General features: G+C 40.3%; 3 protein-coding genes across 6 annotated transcripts in view; 1 reads left to right on the forward strand and 2 right to left on the reverse strand.

Annotated features, from left to right (window-relative positions):
* Nucleotides 1-466: 466 nt before the first annotated feature.
* On the forward strand, nucleotides 467-3,901 carry zgc:56622 (uncharacterized protein LOC326033 homolog). Its single transcript, XM_042496619.1, has 6 exons — nucleotides 467-689; nucleotides 1,110-1,222; nucleotides 2,165-2,252; nucleotides 2,331-2,414; nucleotides 3,251-3,333; nucleotides 3,408-3,901. The coding sequence occupies exons 1-6, from the start codon at nucleotides 558-560 to the stop codon at nucleotides 3,439-3,441; spliced, it is 534 nt and encodes a 177-aa protein (XP_042352553.1). The 5' UTR covers nucleotides 467-557; the 3' UTR covers nucleotides 3,442-3,901.
* Nucleotides 3,902-3,995: 94 nt separating this feature from the next.
* On the reverse strand, nucleotides 3,996-11,290 carry klhl36 (kelch-like family member 36). 4 transcript variants are annotated; one of them, XM_042496617.1, is made up of 9 exons: nucleotides 11,091-11,290; nucleotides 10,711-10,794; nucleotides 9,833-10,027; nucleotides 9,466-9,588; nucleotides 8,222-8,443; nucleotides 7,752-8,057; nucleotides 6,887-7,114; nucleotides 6,463-6,620; nucleotides 3,996-5,093 (listed from the first exon to the last, which is right to left on the reverse strand). In XM_042496617.1, exons 2-9 carry the CDS (start codon nucleotides 10,768-10,770, stop codon nucleotides 4,535-4,537), a joined length of 1,851 nt encoding a protein of 616 aa, XP_042352551.1. In that variant the 5' UTR covers nucleotides 10,771-10,794; nucleotides 11,091-11,290; the 3' UTR covers nucleotides 3,996-4,534. The 4 variants fall into 4 exon arrangements, with proteins under 4 accessions (XP_042352551.1, XP_042352550.1, XP_042352552.1 ...); XM_042496616.1 differs by having other exon boundaries at nucleotides 11,002-11,290; XM_042496618.1 differs by having other exon boundaries at nucleotides 9,833-10,006; nucleotides 10,990-11,290.
* Nucleotides 11,291-18,579: 7,289 nt separating this feature from the next.
* Nucleotides 18,580-19,563, reverse strand: part of plcg2 (phospholipase C, gamma 2) — a 28,869-nt gene continuing 27,885 nt past the window's right edge. Inside the window, exon 33 of the mRNA XM_042495529.1 lies at nucleotides 18,580-19,496. Within this exon, the coding sequence (XP_042351463.1) occupies nucleotides 19,454-19,496 (43 nt within the window). The 3' untranslated portion in view covers nucleotides 18,580-19,453. The remainder of the gene's footprint in view (nucleotides 19,497-19,563) is intronic.

Consider the following 19,563-nt stretch of genomic DNA (forward strand, 5'->3'; position numbering starts at 1 on the left):
ATGGTAAGTATGTAGAATACATGCATGGCAATAATGGTAAAACTACTAACTGCTACTACTGGTCACAAATTTAAATATGCTGGTATATTGATATACACACTTAATAGTAAATGATTAGTCATTTTGATCTTTTTATTTCTTTTTTAACATTACAGTGAACAGCCATCCTAACCATTTGGTGGCAGCCTATATTCAAAAAATGGGGTTCTGGTAAAAAAAAAAAAAAAGAAGTTATTATTGCCACAAGGACATAAAAATTTTGAAGAAAAAAAAATCCCATTGCTTTTTTTCCTAGTGAGGACTTTGATGGGATATACAGTACATACAGCACATTCATCCACTATATCTCATACTTAGAGAATCACTTCAGTTGTTACAGAAAAACAGAATATAAATAATTTCCTAAATTAATTAGATTAATTAGATTTTATCTCATTTGATTGATACATAACGAACAAATAAATACCAGGCAGGGGGCAGAATATTAAAATATTTTTTAGGTAGACCACATAACCCTTACAAGTAGAGTGTAGAGGTGTATTTACTGTCACTACCTGATGTTGTGTTTTCAGGGGATGGAAGCCCTGCAAGCCTCAGGGAAGGTGAAGAGTATCGGTGTGTCCAACTTCAGCATCCTGCAGCTGGAGAGACTTCTGGCTCTGTGCAGGGTGCCCCCTGCTGTTAATCAGGTACCACAGATTCAGCTCCCTGAAGCAAGAGAAAATCTGTTACTTTAAAACATTCTTATTTATTTATCATCATACTTATTTATGTATGGACTCATGTCCCACACTTTCATTTACCGTGTTAGTAAAAACTGAGTGGCCAGACCTCAGTTGGATGGTCAGATAGGTTAGATAACAGGCTGCTGCAGTGAATTCACATTGAGGTTTCTGGAAAAAAGCGTAAAAAGACAGGTGAAATTGAGGATGGGCTCAAGTACAACAATTACAATACAAGTTAGATGCATTCAAATAATATATAAATGAATTGTTATAATTAAAAAAAAACATTTCAACATTTAAATCCAAGTTCAAAAACTTACCAAGTTCTGTCTAGATCAGCATCCATATGTGTTCACCTTTTGTTTGGTGTGATATCATCCACAGATCGAGCTGCATCCCTACCTGGTGCAGACAGACATGATAGAGTTCTGTAGATCCAAGAACATCGCCCTGACTGCCTACAGTCCCTTTGGCTCGCCTGCCAGACCCCCAGAGCTGTAAGAAAAACACACACACACACACACACACACACACACACACACACACACACACACACACACACACACACACACACACAAACGCACGCACAGACTGATGGACAACACATACAAATAGTCAGACGGACCGACAAATAGAGAGACAGGCAGACGGACTGATGAATGGACAGACAGACAAAAAAGAGACTGAAAGATGGACAGACAGACAGAAAGAGAGACTGATGGACGAACATACAGTAAGACAAAAAGACAGATGGATGGACTGACAGAAAGACCAACGGACAAAAAGAGAGACAGACGGGCACACAGACAAAAAGAGAGACAGACGGACGGACAGACAGATCGACAAAAAGAGAGACAGACAGACAGACAAAAAAGACAAACAGACAGACAAACCTGACTGCGGGACGAACTCTGCAACTCTTCCATGTTCTTCTACTCTGCTCACCTTATATCAACCTGCCTAAACAAAACTTTTCTTACTGTGCAGACAAAGTGCTTTGACTTCTGAACTTTAGAAACTTTTCCCAAACTCCCAATTGATCAAAGTGTCCGCAGACTCAGAGAAGAGCTTTAACAGTTTTACTGTCTCCTTGTGGAGAGGAACTCTGGGAGTTGTGGCTTTGTAGGGTTAGGGGGTAAGCAGATCTCACAGCACCTGCCCTCATAATTACGGTTTCTAGGTTTCACTCTTTCATTAAGCCTTCACTGATCTACAACCTCTGGGTTCAGCTCTTGAGGAAGGTATGACCACAAGTGACTACAGACAAGATGGGGCAGATCTTTGATGTCACTGATGCAGACTGAAGTACGATGCTGCATCAGTCTAGTGAAAGATATGTAGTAGAAAATATGATGATGTGCTATAAATACAGATTGAGCCTACTGATTCTTGTGAATGAAAAATCCTTTGCTCTTGTCTTTTTATCTGGCTTATCTTAGATTCAGAGGAGACACTGATCCATATAAGCTCCTAGAGGACCCAGTCGTAGCAGATATAGCCAAGAAGCACAGACGCAGCCCTGCACAGGTCAGTGAGAGTGTGTGTATTTTATATGTGCAAGTGTGTGTGTGTATTCCCATGCCAATAACAATGGTATTCTCCCAGGTCTTGCTGAGGTACCATGTGCAGCAGGGTATTTCAGTCATCCCTAAGAGTGACAAGCCTCATCACATCCTTGAGAACACAAAGGTAACACCTCTTCTGCCTCTCTGCTCTTTGTCTTCATACTGTTTCCATCTGTCAGGCTCGCTCCAGCTAATTACCTGCTTCCCTTAGTGCTCATGCTGCTTTGTGATAACAGTGTGTTCATTAGACACTGTTCAGTGTATCAGCTGGAGTCTCAGACTGTGGATGTTTGCTTTATGTAGTTGCTTTTATGAAACTGCAGAATGCAACTTGCTCTTACATGCAGCTGTGGCCCAAAAGAGCTCTGAGCTGAAATTCAGTTTTTTAAAAAATAAGCCCGACACATGCATTTTTTTCACTCAAACGTTACAATGTAAAACACATCACTACAGACTCATGCACAGGTGTGCATTTGAACTCTGCTCAGACAAAGCTCATACGCTTGCATGTGCTCAATGTGTTTTATTAAATTGTGACGTTTTAGCAAAAATGCACCTGTTTTGAAAGTGCTGAGCATATGATTGGAAATTGAGACTTGTTTTGATATAGTTTTACTGTTGTGCATCATGGTCCCCTATGACTTCACTTCAAAAAGAATGCTGATTTTTAGGATTCTCAATTAGAGACACGCCAGAAAAATAAAATTTTCTACACAAATTCAAGGTAACAATAACTGACAGACAAATCATTCTTTTGAAGGTGGAGTACTCTTAGAATCAACCAAATGGGCAATAAGCCCCAAAAGTGGTGTACATACTCAAAGAGTAACCGATTTATCAACTGAACGGCAAGAATAATTAAACAATATTGTCTAGGAATTATGAAGAGGAAACAGTATAAGCATCAATAAAGTTATCTGAAAATCCCATTTGGCAAAATCACTTTCAATATTTGTGCAGATCTTTGACTTCAGTCTGACTGACGAAGACATGAGAGCACTAAGAGGACTGGACCGAGGGTGGCGGGCCTGCGCACTTGAAGGGTAAGTAAACACACAACAGGAGTCTTTTGCAAGGTGCAGCTATTTTCACTGTGATGACTTGTTTTGTTTCTCAGAGTCAAGTCTCATCCGTACTACCCGTTTGTATGAAGATGCCACGAGAGAGAAGAAACAGCACTCTCTGATGAACCTCGGCAAGACTGTGACCGGCTACATGCAGTCTACCTACAGTATAACATGCTGTAATTAATCAGTGCTGTGTTAACATGATAATAATGATAGAACGTGAATGTGAACACAAATCTCAAGAAAATTCAGTTTCCAAATGTTATGAATGTGAGCAACAAATATTATGCACTGAAAGTTAATCTGAGGTTAAGACTCGTATATGCAGTAACAAATAATTCTTAAATTACAACATACTCAGCACATTATAATCTTATTACATGCTCTGTGTATGTGTGTGTTATGGTAGGCAATGCTGGATGCATCTTGAAACTGTTTTTCTGTGAGAATATTAGCTTTCAAAAAGTACAGAAAAGCCTTTTCAGTCTGTAGATTGGTTTAAGTATTTTCTTTAATTGTAAAATAAAGAAATCGTTTAAATTAATGTAATACAAAGGAGATGGTTACAATAGTTTTTTTAGACAATGTCAATTCAACAACATTTAGTATATTAAATGGAGCTTGGAATGATGATAAAGAGGGACCATTACTGGTCTAATGCTCATGTATGTTACTCAGCTGTAGGTCTTATAGGGGATGCTTTACAAATTAAAGAAGAAGAAATAATTTATTCCCTATTCCCCTCACCTATCAGTGCTGTAGTTTCTGCACTAGTCTAAGGACAAAAGCAGGTGAAAAGGCAGCTAGTTGTGTCTTGTTGGTTTGCTGTTTTGGCTGTAGTAATATCTGTCATTGGCCAATTTTATCAGCTGTAACTACCTAGCCAATTCAGCAAATTTTTGCTACATCAGTAAGATGAAAACCGTGTCCTGCTGACTTTTTGATGCTTCCAGCTGACTTGTTTAGAAAAAAGAAGCTTATAAAGCTGCATGTCCCCAGCAAAAACTCAGCATCCTCAGCATTAATGTAGAAGACATGGGAATAAAACACGTGTTGTGTGGGAGACACGACAACATATTTAGCCTCTATGAAAGATTTTGCATCAGAAGTATGCCTCAAACTCTGTCTTGTATTTTTGGACAGAAATAGTCCTTCATCACTGCTGTTATATTGGATGTTACCTTCCTTTTATCCCCTTGTCCATCTTCTTCTCTGAACTCTCTGATGATGGTGAGGGCTTCACAGTGCACACACATGCTGAGGCCCCCGCTATGCATTTCGGCAGATCGGGCCCTCTGGACCATGAGCCCTTGTCAGGGTCGTAGACCTGAGTGGCTCTGGAGAACGCCATACTCTCCCAGCTGTAGCCCCCAAGAACGTAAATCCTCCCTGCCCAGACTGCGAGCCCCGCCTCGCTGTTGGGCAGCAGCAGCTGTGCCACCCGAGTCCACTGGCCACTGCGCGGGTCATAAGATTCCACCTGCAGGATGTCGAAGCGCTCTGTGGTGTCTTCGTGGTCATCGCTGCCTCCGATGGCATAGATGAGGTGGTTAAGGGAGGCCATGCAGTGCCAGCCCCGGGCCAGAGACATGGCCTGGCGTTCCACCCACACTTCACCGTCCCGTGACGGATCATAACTCAGGACATCTCGGCGGTATGGGCCGATTTGATAGTCGTGACCACCTGAGATGTAGACGACACCACGGTGGACCGTCCCAGCATGGCCGTAAGTAAACCTAGAGAAGAGTGTGTATGGAGATATTTTGTTAGACGAAGGTTGTGTGGACAGTAGTATTTTTAAAAGAAAAGTGAAAACTATCTGTTTATAAATATTATCTGTAGATAATAGCCATAAAAGGGTTTGTCCTCTACACAGCGGCTATTTCAGGACACCTCTTATCCCATTTATTGTAAAACTTGAAGCAACTTTTTCTATAAGCTTCCAACTCCCATCAGCTTCAAATACTCGAAAGACGAGATAAAATGTTCTTGAGGGAAACTGCCGTGCAACGGTTGCAATACATATTGGGAGAGTTATTACAACGAGTGTAATTATAAAATGTAAAAAAACAAACAATTAGGTGGTGTGTATTTTGGAAAATGTAAATCCCCCTTGATGTGTATCACTGACTTTCTGTATGCTTTGTGACTTGATGAATAGACTCGGTTTTTAATTGCTAGAGCTGGGGGTGGATAGTAATTTCATAAAGAAATCCAGACTCTTAAAATTTAAAGTAATGATATGCTTACTGACTAATTAATGCACTTTTTGGAGTAAAACAAGGTGTTATTATTATTATATTGTTATTCCTTTTTTGTTCTTTTTTTATTTATTTATTTATTTGCACGTAAAAAACAAAACATCAACAAAATAGAGGCACACTGTGCAGGTGAGATACAGAAAACCCCTAAAGGGTTATAAGAGAATCTCACCTCAAAATAAATAACAAAAGCAAATAATGAATCCTACAATATTAAGAAAAAAGATCAAGCAGACATAGGATCAATAAAATAAAATAAGAATGCTTACATGATATAGCAGAAAACATCAAAGTCAAAGTCCTCTTTATTGTCAATTCTGACATGTTAGTTATACAGGAATTGAAATTGCTTTCTCTCCATGCCCAGAGTGCAAACAGTACAAGGACAAAAATATTATAGACAAACAAAGAGAAAAGCTAATATACATAAATATATATAGAAAGGGTTTAATTTTGATAGGTTTGCCAGTTTTCTTGCAAAAGCCTGGATAATTTCTTATAAGTACGTATTTTGACTACATATAAACTACATATAGTCTTAGACTTTTGATACCATAAGTGTTGTCTTTTTCTGGTTTTTGAAGGCTGCATAAATGTAGAGTTATCATTTTCTTAACTTACTAGACTGTTGTGACTGTTCTGTTATTTGTTTTTACCCACTTAGTCATTATATTCACATTACTGATGGTTATTTATCAAAATTATGGTGCAGATATTTTGTTAAAGCACCAGTCATACATGACAATACATCCTCAGAGGACCTTAAATGCCAAATTTCATGGCAAGCCATCCATGAGAGAAAGTTTCCCTTGAAACAGCAGACCTGGTAGTAACCTGCTCTTACCTGGGAAGTGCTGCCACGTAGGACCAGCAGTCCTCAGCAGGACAGTAAACTTCCACAGAGGACAAAGCTCCGGTGTCATTCCTCCCACCCACTGCAATCAGGCACTCTCCAACTGCCCCCAGGTAAAAGTCCACTCGCCGCTCTTTCATTGGAGCACCCTGGGAAAGCATCACACTGTCAGTTTCTGGCTTACTTAGTTGCTGAAAGACAAGCACATCAAACAGGACGCGAGACATGAAAGAACAAACAATGGCAGCAGGAGGGTGGGGAATCTTCTTTGATACCTTCTCAGACTACCTCCCGTTTGTGCTCCAGATCTGACCGACACCCAAATCTGCATGTTCTGTGTGTGCTTTATACTTATATATTTGTAAGCTGAAAAGTATTTGATAAGTGGATTGATACTGGTTCTTTGGCACAGTACCCTGGTCCATTGGTTGTGGCGGGGGTCGTATCTGTACAGCAGGTTACAAGCAGCGTCTCCACCGTTGTCCCTGGATGAGCTGCCACCTGCAGCAAAGATGAAGCCCCCCAGCACCGCCAGGCAGTGGTGGCTCCTCTGTGCCGGAAGCTCCGTTTCCACCTCCCAGCTTCCCGTTTCACCATCCAGCCGGCAAACATTAGCGCTCAGTTCTTCTCCACGCTCTGACACCTCGTGTGGTAAAGGGAGGAGGTGGAAGAAATCCATGTCAGGCACAGTTGTTGAAAAGGAGGTTTGTTTAATTTCTTTTTCTTTGGGTTATCATATATCACCATATCAGAAATTGAGACTTAAATATTTTTGCCTCCAGTTCAGTCTTTCGGCTTCGATACTCAACTTGCTCTGCTTGTGGGCCACTTTTGCAAAATGACAGCAGGTCAGGGGGCCAGTCACAGTAGCCCCATACACGTTTCTAGGATTTTAGGACGTTTCTAGGAATTTAGGATATTAGGGGCTCAGCTAGGATCTCTGTTGGGGAAAGCCGGGGATCCTCCACTGACACTTTGACTTTGTTTGACAAACAAGCTCTATTTTGATGCCCTCTGGCACATTATGTATAATAAAAGTACATAAAACAACAATTCTAAGTGTGAAACATTTTATTTGTTTTGTGAATTAGAAAATGGTTGTTGGCCAATTGGCACCCTATGGGGGACCAGATTTGGCCCATGGACCATAAGTTGAGTATCACTGTCTTCAGAAAATCAACTCTTAGTTAAGTCAAGTTTCTAATCAGTCAAATCCAAGTCTGAAGCCTTAATTTATTTGACTAAGTCTGACTCCCGTTAGGTCCATCACTGATATGTACCTCTCCTCCAATCAGCAGCAGCCGCTCTACACCTCCCCTCAGCGTGGTGCGGCCTGTTTGCAGGAGAGGCTGGGCGCTGGGCCTGGCGTGGTACCCCAGAGCTTCCTCCACCAGGGCCTCGCAGCCCACCTCCTCCGGCAGCAGGGCCTGCACAGCTGGCAGCACTCGGTCTACTAGGTCCTCCACTGGCATCAGAGGGAAGCGGATGTGGGAGAGGAGCTGTCTGGCGTGTGCGGTGCGCTCAGGAGTGTGGCTGAGCCACTGCAGGGTGGCTTGTAGAAGTGCCTGCTCGCCGTCATGCTGAACCTAATGAAAAGAGACGCTCAAATATTAATGACGGTGGCCTCTTTTGATCTTATCCTTCACCTAAGCCCTTTACTCCAAACATGGTGACATTGTTTTGCCAACTGCTCTTCCTGAGTCAAGAACAAATTTTCAATGTAAATTTATAAACATTGTAGGCTATTTACCTGGCCACTGGAGAGGTAGGACATGAGCTTATGTAAAGGAATGTCATGAAGGAAATCTGGGGTGAAAGAGAGCGTGGCAAAGTGTGTGAGGATAAAATGGTCAATGAAGGCGTCGAGTCGCTCCAGACTGTAGAGCAGAGCCAGCTCCTGCAGGTACAGGTAGTTGTCCTCACTCACCTCCCTCTCCAGGTACTGGCAGCAGAAATCCACCACTCGCCACACCTGAGCAATGGCAGGGTTTTAAAGTGGGACAGGTAAAACATTAACATACATTTACAAATCCTCATATTTTGTTTTAACTATAACTAACAGCAGCATGTTTTTACATTTGAAAAGTTGTATTTAAAAATGAGCAAGCTATTGAAATCACAACCTTGAAATGTTTGTATTTAAGGTAACCTGTCACTGAAAGGGATGCTAAAATATTCATTTAGGGCTTAAAAAAGTAACAAATGTGAGAGTTGTGACAGTATGTCCTAGAACTTGTTTGATGTCAATATTTTAACAAATGAACAAGCTATTGAGATCTCAACCTTTAACTGAGTATTAAAGGCAACAGGTCACTGGTAATGATGTTAAGGGATTTTCTGAGGGCTCTTTATTCACAATAGTGACAGCTGTGAAAGTTGTGACAGGATTTCACAGAAACATGCCATGTGCTTTGACTGCAATATATACTATAAAAGAGCAAGCTATTGAAGTCACAACCTTGAAATGTGTGTGTTGAAGGTCACTGACAATGATGTTCAGTGAAAGTTGTGACAGTAAATGTTTATGTGCCGTCACACTATAATGGGAGCGTGTTAAGATTTCTATCTTAAAAAACAAAAAAAAAGTAATTGAATATTGAAATGGCTCATATTGTACTTTTTCAACAGTCCCTAACTACACCTTTAGATACAGGCCTGTTGGTCAGATAGTGAGTTCATTGAGGTCTCAATGACATTGGCATCATTTGCTATTTTAAGTTGACTGAAACTGTGGAATATTTACACTTTTCTAACATACCAAAAAACGTGTAGAAATTGAGGCTCTGACATGTAGCTTTTGAAAATAACAGCCACAATAAACCGCAAACATCAAATATTAATCTAACTTCAACACGTTCTTAACACTAAGATTTGGCCTTCAGCTGAGCCACAACCTGTTTCCTCTTCCGTCTGACACATACAGTATAATATTATATGACACACTTTAGTACATTTTAACATCATGTGTTGAACAGACAGTGCCCAGATTTCTACCTGCAGAAGGTGGGCAGCTTCCAGCACATAGTCAATGTTTCCTCCATCCAATGGTAGCTCACCGCTGTACAGGAAGTCCACTACAGCATTAAGACCGATCGAGGACATCCCAACCAGCTCCACCTGCAGACAGGAAGGGGACAGTGAAGGTTTATCAGGTATCAGACATATGATAATGTCTGTGGACTCCATCCAGCTACACATTTATCACAGCATGACTTAACATAAGGACTTCATTATTACTCACCTAAACATAAATTGTGAGAATGCAGTTATTAGAAAAATAATGAAGAAAAAAGGACTGAGGAAGGGAGATGAAGATTTATTTTCCCAGTGTAGAAACATTTCTTGGCACCGTTCTATGTACCTCCTGCTGGCGTTCCTCCCTCATGCCCAGGGTGAACATAGCGTGGAAGTATGGGCTGGAGACAGCCAGCAGGGCTCGGTGAGCAGGGACCCGCTGGTTGTCAGCCACCAGCACCACATCACAAAACTGGCTTTGCTGCCGCTGCTCGTTGAGGCCCTGCAACACCTCCACAGCCTGATCCACCCAGCGAAACACCTGCCGACACAATACAGCAATCTGAAAAGTGTGTTGACGGCCTGAGATGAACAATCTGAACTCTCTCTCAAGGGTGTGATGTTTTTCAAAACAACAAACATATTGTGTGTTTGCTCAAAATTAGGGTGCACGTGTCTGCTATAACTAGAAGGTTCAGATTATCTGAATTCCACTGAAACAAGTCAGTCTGCCGTTCCTGTGTGTCCCTTAACTCCTTGAGTCACATAATCACATTCATACACATTTTTACCACTATATTTGCATGATTTTGACACAAATTTTCAAGACCATACATTCTCTGACATGACCATCGATACGCCTTATTGATTCTTTTTCCTTACTACACAACACCTTTTTTTTAAAAAAAAAAAAAATATGTATGGGACTAGAGTGGGATTAGAACTGAATATTTAAATGTAACTGACTATTTGTTATTTATGAGAGGGGCTGTGCAAAAAGGAGGAGGCATGTTAAATAATTTAAGCACTGTGGAGAGACTGATTGTATTTTGTATTCGTTACAGTTTTTATTTTATTAATGAAAAATTTGGAAGGAATGTTTTCTTTAAAAAAAAATCTTGGCCTTTTTTTCTTAACCTAACCCTGACCCAACATTAGAAATAACTGACTGACAAAGTGACCGACTGTAACTGAGCTCTGTGATCAGTCCTCTCTCTTACACACCTTGGATGATTCACTGATCCGCTGGGGCCGACATACACGGCTCGGTTTGCCATTGTCCATTGTGTCCTCTCAGGCAGGCATCATCTAGAGGACACACAGACAAACACACGGAGAGGTTTTACTTTGTAGGCGCTCAGATAGTAACAGTAACACTACACAGGAGACTGCTAGCTTGGAAATTCACAGTCAAACAGCCAGTAACAAGAGACGAAGTTCTGTCACTTTCTGATTTAACCCCTAAAACCCTCCAATTGCTATTTAGTGACTCGTGCTTCTTACATTTGGACGTACAGTGGCACAGAGGGTATCCGAGTACACTGTGATACAGTCAATAGCATCTCTTGTTACCGCAATTTGGCACAAGAAGGAAAAGCAGCTACATTTTCAGAGGACACGCGATGCTTTTCAGCGACGACACAAACTCGGTCACTTCCCGAAACTGTCTCCTGTGACGCCGTGTCCTCTTAGAGAGACATATTCCTGTAAATACATTTGGTTATCCGTGTCTAACACCTCAGACGGAACTGGACAGTAGCGTTAGCCAGCTAGCCCCGCTGGGGAAGTCGTTTAACAGACTGGTGTGTATTGTATGTCCCTCTTGAGTTGCCGTAGGGTGGAGAAATGCGATAGGAAAATCTTGTTTTGGTTGGGGCTCGTGCCCGTGTCGTGCCAAAAAGTGATCGTCTGCCAGAAACTGAATGCCGTGCGCGGGAGCGCGCACAGTGTGCGAAAGCAGTATCGCTCAGTACTCGCGTGTTCAGCTGCTCTCACATGGATTAAACAGTCGTAGCATGTAAATACACGTAACTTTATGTCCGTGGTAAGAGCATAGGTATGTCTTTGTGGAAATTTAATGTTTCTTGATATTGTTGTTCCCGTTGTTTGTATATGTTTAATATGTCTAAAATCTTGTTTACCGATGGAAAGTAGTCTATCATACTTTACACATAGGGAATGTAGAAATAAAGATATCATCTGCGATTACCCTTATGAGCCTGCATATATTACCTGCTCTGTGGATTATAACCATTCCAGTCTATTTTACCTAATTTGACCTGTTGAAATACCTTTTAAGAGCCAAGACAAAACATAAAAACCTGCCAAAAAGTGATTGCAGCTCTTATCTTGTTGCTAAAAAGGTTGTTTCTGCCTCAAAATAACTTGATTTCATTCATAGTGATTACATTTGACAGACTATAACTCACCCAGTCCTTTTTACCTGTGTAAATATCTTTCAAAGACCAATGCAATGCATAAAATGCAGTTTTCAACTTGCCAAAAAGTGATTGCAGCTGCCATTTTGCCACTGAAAGGTTGTTTCTGCCTCAAAATAATTTGATCTAAATTATAATTACAAGATCTTGTTAATAAATCATTCAGCCACCACAGCAACGTTTGTTTTTGGGGTTTTTTTGTTTCAGGGGACCTATGTGTAGTCGTTGAGTCTCCACTGTTGCCATGTGCCAAGTGCATGCTCATTGTGGGAACTGTTGGGTTTCTTGGTATCATATCATGAGGTCCTTTCAGTGACATCTTGTGTAAAAAGTTATGCGAATAACCTTGCATGTGTGCTTGTTAAAACAGCCCCTTGGTAATATAACGTAATTTCAGTTTTAGAAGCATTTCAGCCAAATATTATCACTACTTACATGATACTTCCTACAAATAATTGTCCATTTAATCTGTTATGGTAATCTAACATCCCTGAGAGATAAGGAAGTCACATAACAATCATTTTAGATGTCTGATGTTGACATTTATTGAATTCAAGACCAAACCAAGTGGTCACGTGGTAAAAAATAGTGAAGCTATGTAGTTGTAGTAGGACTTATTCTGGACCGATCCTGGAGGCTGCATGGAGGCAAACAGAGCGCTGAGTGTGGTTCACTGTGTGGACCGCTGTGGGGCTCGGCTGGTCCACATCCACTCTCAGATGATTCGGGAAAGCCAAAGACCCAAGAAGAGTCCTGCCCTGTGAAATCAAAAAAGACTCATGATCAATTTTTGTACAATGTGCTTTCTACTTAAAAGTGCTAGTTTGGGATTTTTGACGTGGGGCTGTATAAGATGCTTATGTATAGTCAGTGTTTTACATATCGTAGCTGGCGGCCGGTGCGCTCCCGGTTTGCAGAAAAAGACAGGGTGTGCACCCCACAGGGGTTGATATCAAAACATATTTTAGCCAGTTAAGAAATGGCCCACCAAAAAAAAAAATCATTTCAGTCTAAGGAGACACTATATTTAAAGTATTTTCATCACTTTACTTCACCGTCACATATTCTTTTCCTTTGGCACTACATGTGTCATTTGCCCCCAGACAGCTGTTTGGGTCAGAAAGTGCTGTAAGCAGCTGTTACGCGATCCCACTGAAACGTAACTTCACGTTGAAAACACTCTCAATACAGCATCCACTTAGACTGATATTGTATTTTTTAGGTAAGCCGTTTCTTAAAGTGGCTAAAGTGGTAATGCAGAGCTGTGGGGTGAGCGCCTCGTCTGTTTCTACAAACAGTGAGCAGACCGACCTCCATCTACTGTGTTGACGATACAAAAGTATCTCATACAGCCCCACTTAAAAAATCCCAAACTATCCCTTTAAGTTGACAGACAACATTATCATCATCATTCCTGCAGATTCAGTGATCACTAAATAAACCAGTTTAATCAGTACTGTCACAGCGTAAAAAACAACTGTACACTGTTAATTAACTCCAGCTTATAACCACGTTATGTCACCTCTGCTTTACTTCTGGTCTAACTTACTTACTAACTTGATCAAAAACACAGGGACCATCGCTCTCCGGCTCGTCTTGTGTTCAGCTGTCCTCCTCTGGTCAGGACAAACTTCTTCTTTGTGGCCAAGAAAAGTGCAGGATGGACCGCAGGAAAAAGTACAACAAAGTTAATAAGTCATAATAGTCATAATAATAATAGTAATAATAAGACATTGAATATTAATAATTATCATGTTACTAAAAACTAAATCAAAGCAGAAAATACTTACCAAGATGACTGAAACAGTCGATCAACACTCTCACGCTCGTCTTGTGGTCGGCCATCCTTCTTCTCTGATCCAGAGGACCAACCTCTTTGTCGCCAAGGAAACTGCTGGATGTACCGCAGTAAAAAAAAAAAAAGTACAACAGAATAATAAAGATGAATCAACTTTAAAATAAGTGATTATTAGACTTGGAGAAGACTTTTATTAACATGGTTCCTCTCTATCACCCTACCTTCGTCAATTTCAGCTAAGTGTAGTAAAAAAGAAAGAAAAAGTCAACAACAAAATGATTAAGATCAAATAATCACTAAAATATTATTGATGTATTGCAGGATCATTTTCTGAACGTTACATTACCACACCTCTGTCAGACATGAACATCTACCCTTTAGTTTTAAAAAGTCAAAAGAAAAACACAGTGAGTTGGTTAAATTATCACCACAAATATTAAATGATTAAAAGACAAATATGGTTAATGATGATTATTCGTTATTGTCTTACCTCTGTCTGCTCCAGCTATCTAAAGGATATAAAAAAGACTCAGACAAAAATACAGTTAGTCAGATAAATAATCAGACTTTTTGAAAAGTTGATAGAAAAACATGCAGCAGACTTTATTAATGTTTTATTAATTATTACCGTACCTCCATGAGATGGAGTCATCTACATAAAAAAAAGATTTAAACACGTCAAAAAACATCAGGGAAACAAATTATTAAACTACTGAAAAATAGAAGTGCAGGTAACAATTGTTGGAATCGTTTTTATTGACTTACCTCTGTCTGCTTCAGTAGCACAATTAAAAACAAGGTGAATAAGATAATGACTGAATTATTTAAAATACGGTAATAAGACTTCCTCTGCATCTCAGCAGTAACTTGCAGCTCTCCTCTCTGCTCCTCTTTGTGCGGGAGCTGAGGTCAGACGTTGGTAGTTCGGAGCCTCCAGAGCTTTCTGCCTCACTGAGGTCTACTCACAAAACCTCGGCGGCTTGTTAACACTTACCTGCTCCCGGCTCTCCTTTTGCTGCTCCTTTTCATGGAGCAGCTGAGGCCAGGAGTTGAGGGAGCAGCCTCTTTAGAGCTACTTAACTCCATCTAGTGTTGCTCCTGTCTCCTCCTGTGAGACACTGAGGTCGCTGTCAAAAAGTGTCCATGACAGCTGACCTTCACGTAGCTCCTGATGCTGCTCCGCAGGCTGTAAATGCTCAGCAGGAACCTGCAGGTGCCTGACAATCAGTCTCTGAGGAGCAGCAGCCAAACAGGAGCACGACGGAGGAGCGGAGCACCAGAAACACCAACAGGAAAAGGAAGAGGGACCACCAGCAGGAAGACCAGTATCAGCACCAACAGGAGGAAGCACTTGTCACCCAGCCTGCCAAAAGCGCTGCTGTCGGGCTGCTGGATGCGAGCTCCGGCGTTGCCGTCAACCTCCTCGGACATGGGGCGGCAGCCAGCCGTCCAGGGGGTCGTCGTCGTCGTCCTCCTCCTCTTCATCAGACGAGAACAGAAAGACCTCACCATCTTCAAACAAAAACACAGACCCATCCTCGTCATCATCTTCATCATCAGATAAAGCTGCAGGGATGTACTCACCCTCCTCTACCTCAGGTGCCTCGTCCTCCTCAGAGAACAGGTAGAGGTAGAGGTCGGCAGGTCTGATGAGCCACGAGAGCGCGTCCGCGCGGTCAGCGTCTGGATTCTGAGAGGAGCCACCTGAGCAGAAAAGAAGATACAAGCACAATGTTAGTTACATAAATAAACACACACATCCGAAGAGTTAAAAGGCTTTTAGCTCCGAAGGTGAATCCCAAAAATAAAGTCGGATCACATCCAAAGGACCGTTTACACACAGCAGCAAAAAGCCCAGCTCACTGCAACAGTGTGTAAACACACACACACACACACACACTTGTACAGCGTGCTGCAGATCACTTTCCACTGACACATGTTATTATACAAAAAATGGACAATAAATATTTTTTTCACGTATTACACAAACATTAGGATAGACAGAGATTAACCCTTTAACACCTGAATCGACATCAGTTTTATTGTGCATTCAGACGTCTTACAAAAGCAATCAAACCTCTGAAACCTGGAAAACTGGTCTTTCTTGGTTTTTGTTTTTCTTTTGTGCTTACTTTAAGAAAATTTTCTTACAACTTTTTACCACTTTCTTGCTAATTTTTGGGCCATTTCTTGTTATGTTGCACCTTGCCCTCTGTGTTTTTGAAAGAAATCAAGCCAGTTTGCTCAGATTTCAGAGGGTTAATCAAGTAAAGTAGTAAAATGGTTACATTCATTCAGATTTAGTTTCTATTTCTACTACCAAAAAAGTGAAGAATTTGTCCTCATCCATATTTGCATAATTTGACATAATAATCCTGTTCACACCACTGTTTTAATTTTCTAAACATGTATCTTCATGTATCTGCGCAAAGTATTGATTTTTTGTTACAGAACTTACTAATATTACAAATACAAATTACACTTTAGATAGCCTACTAGAATAATGAAATCAATTGCCTTTTTATTCCACTGGAAACATTTTGAGATGAATGGACTGAAAACTATCTTATTTGATAGAACATGTGAATAAAAAAGTTTTCCTTTGTGGACAAAACTTCCAATTAAAAAAGGTCATGAACTGCAATACATCTCAGTTTATGTAATTATAATACTCAGCATATTGCAACATGTTTAAAATCGTAATAATATTATATCATGACTTAAGTATCCTGATAATGTTGTATTGTGGGGCCTCTGGTGATTCTCATCTTGCAAACTAATAGTAACTCATTGCACACACAACTGCATTCCTCTCTTTTCCTTTAGGTATATTTAAAGTGAAGCTTCAACAATCATACAGAGCAAACTCAGCTCTCTGCTGAGAGGAAGCGGCTCTGCTTTGTTTACATTTGTACATCGTGCACGCTCTGACGTCAGCTCTTCATAAATCCACGTCTCCATGGTGCTCAAGAAAAATGCAATTTTTGGCATTATTCAAAAAAAATGTCCAGTCGCCATCTTGATTTTGATAAACTTCGACGCCAAATTCACAAAAATGTCCCACTTAAACAAAAATATCATAGTTTTCGAATCACTACATGATTATTAACACATTCTGAACTTTTCCCGCGAAATTCAATACACTCCAAACATGAAATATTGATTTTTTTTTGCATGCAGAAAATGTCCTGTGAGGGGCTGTTCTCCCAAATTATTGTGTCTTAGTGACACAAAATTCTTTCACTTAAAACTCAATAAAATACTCACATTTTGTACTGCAAACACCTTTAAACACCCACTTCTAGGCTTTAGAGACACTTATTTACGAATTTTGAGGACAAAAAGTAAACTTAAAAGTTTTCTTACCTTCACCGGGGGAGTCTGGCACACTGGCGGCTCCAATCAGCAGGCGGTCCTCCCAGGCTGGTGACCTCGGCCGGCTGCACGCCATCTCTCCAGGACAGGTGCTGCTTCTCCGGGAACAGAAGTTATTCACTGGTCCACAGCAAACCTGCAAACAACAGAGATCGTTTTCCAACAGAAGTTTGTCGTTCAACAACAATTCAGCTTACCAGCGATCAGGTTTTGCAACAGCGTCTGTCACTTGTGCCAAACTTGCATGCAAAAGGAGCGTTGGAGTGATTGACAGCTCTTATATAGCCTACCGGTTCCACGGTCGTACGTCATTCCGTTACGTTTCTTCTACTGACGCATGCACGTGCGTGTGCGTGAGCAAGTTTAACAGACTATTATAAATAATCCAAACATAAATTACTTGTGTATCATAATATTTGAATAGTTTTCTAATGTATTTGAATTGAAAGCTATGGCATGAAAACTTGAATCTTCTTTTTAAATACAATCTCTCTCAATGATAATAATAATAATAATAATAATAATAATCATACCATTTTATTTGTAAAGTACTTTTCTAGACCAAAAGTTCCAAGAAAATGTCCCCTGCAACACGTAATGATGCTGAACACTACAACCCCAAACTTGATTCATTTTTTCACAACCTTTTTATGATCAGGTGTGATGCGCTGTTAGTACACCAGCAGGTGGCGTGCTGCCAACTTTTTGGTCAGCTTGCTTAACTATTTCAATTTAACAATATGACAACATGCTTAACCCCTTGAAATCTGAGCAAATTGATTTGATTTCTTTTCAAAAGAAGTCAGACCAATTTGTTCAGGTCTCAGAGGGTAAAATAGCTTGTGAAAAGCATCTGAACCCAGCCCAAAAAACTGATATTGATCCACGTTTCAAAGGGTTAAAGGCACAAGGCATAAGATTTAGGGGGATGTAGTCGCATACTGTGGAGAGGATTAGCAACAAGCTGAAACTTCTCCTGCTTGGAATACCTTCAGTAGTGGTTGTTCAGGAGGTTTTTTACTGGGGGTCAAATTATCTATTTCTCTTCGTCTCCAAATAAAATAGACTGGTGAATAAAACCAGTATACAGGCTGAATAAAGTGGTTTCTTCTTCTCTTAAACAAACAGACCCAGTGATTTAAATCAGCAAAACATGGAATAAATCAGTTTTCAATTAAAAAATGTGTTTTTCCTGCGCTGCTCATCGTTGAGGGGCTGCTGTCTACAGGGGCCCAAACAAAAAGTGTTTGGTTTGTCAGTTTTGGGCTACTATAGCAACATGATTGTGCAGCATGGCAATCTCAGTGGATGAGGACATGTTCCCTATGTAGATATAAGAGATTCATTTTAAGGTAATGAAAACACAATTCTTATTTTCAGGTGATTACAGTAAAGAAAACATACTGTCAATATATCTACACACTGAACCTATAAAGTGAATAAAATCCAAAAGAATAACATAAGATTAAACAGAGTATTAAGTTGTATTTTACCAAGCATTCTTTATTTACTTGAGTCAAAAGGTCTCAGAGGAATTATAGGAAAGCTATAAACATCACCTGTCTTCAAATTAAATACATGACATATTGTCATTACATTCCCCATTTTCACTAACATGACTTCAGTTTCAAAGAAAAAACACATTACTATGCAGAGAAAACAATGTCACACTGGTGTAACTACGCAGCAGAAACAGCTTTTCTATGTCATAACACTCACACAGCAGCCTGTGTGCCACACAGTCGTTTTACACTCATCAGGATTTGAAATTAGACACAAAAATAGATTAATTCAACTCAAGCTCCCTGGCAGAAGAACAGTCTGCTGTACCCCAGTGAAACTATTATTTCAGTTACACTCTTCTTCAATTGAAAATAAATTAAGTATCAGTGTTGTCCACCTCTAATGAAATGCAGTTTGATTACAGACTGAATGCAGAACTGTTAAGCGCTACACACTGGCTGTCTGTGGGGACTCTTCACAGGAAATGTTCTAACTTCACATATCATGTGTTATTGAGGCGATTCACCTTCCCTCAGCAGGCCTCCCTCGCTTCTATTTCACGGTTTAATGTTTCCTACATTTCCCAGAAGGCTTTTAGAGAGACAACACCTAGAGAATTACATTAACATGTCCAAATATTTCCATATTTGTGAAAATATTAAAAATATTAATTTCTTATCATAAATAAATAGAAAACCATTTTTGGTATGGAAATGAAAAATGATAACACGTCATATTTGTAAAAACTCTTAACTGCACAGATCACAATTCCTCAAGTAAGCAGATAGAGGCGATGTTAAATTTGTTGTCGGCATTTCTCCAACCAGCAGGAAGGACGTAAACAGGTGAGACTTCACGAGTAGAACTTGCTGTTGTTTACTTTTTTTTCTTTTGTCCTGGGGCACAAAGAAAATACAGACACATTTAATTTTACTTACAGTAACTGCTTAGTTTCCCTGCATT

Source organism: Plectropomus leopardus, chromosome 11, assembly GCF_008729295.1.
Source record: "Plectropomus leopardus isolate mb chromosome 11, YSFRI_Pleo_2.0, whole genome shotgun sequence".
Lineage (NCBI taxonomy): Eukaryota > Metazoa > Chordata > Actinopteri > Perciformes > Serranidae > Plectropomus > Plectropomus leopardus.

Excerpts from the sequence above, each read along its gene's own strand:
- zgc:56622 (XM_042496619.1), top strand. The coding sequence starts at position 558 with ATGTTGTGTTTTCAGGGGATGGAAGCCCTGCAAGCCTCAGGGAAGGTG. Across the intron at positions 690-1,109 it reads TGCCCCCTGCTGTTAATCAG|ATCGAGCTGCATCCCTACCT; the intron begins GTACCACAGATT and ends TATCATCCACAG. Across the intron at positions 3,334-3,407 it reads CGGGCCTGCGCACTTGAAGG|AGTCAAGTCTCATCCGTACT; the intron begins GTAAGTAAACAC and ends TTTGTTTCTCAG.
- klhl36 (XM_042496617.1), bottom strand. The coding sequence starts at position 10,770 with ATGGACAATGGCAAACCGAGCCGTGTATGTCGGCCCCAGCGGATCAGT. Across the intron at positions 9,589-9,832 it reads GGGAGGAACGCCAGCAGGAG|GTGGAGCTGGTTGGGATGTC; the intron begins GTACATAGAACG and ends TCCTGTCTGCAG. Across the intron at positions 5,094-6,462 it reads TACGTGGCAGCACTTCCCAG|GTTTACTTACGGCCATGCTG; the intron begins GTAAGAGCAGGT and ends ACTCTTCTCTAG.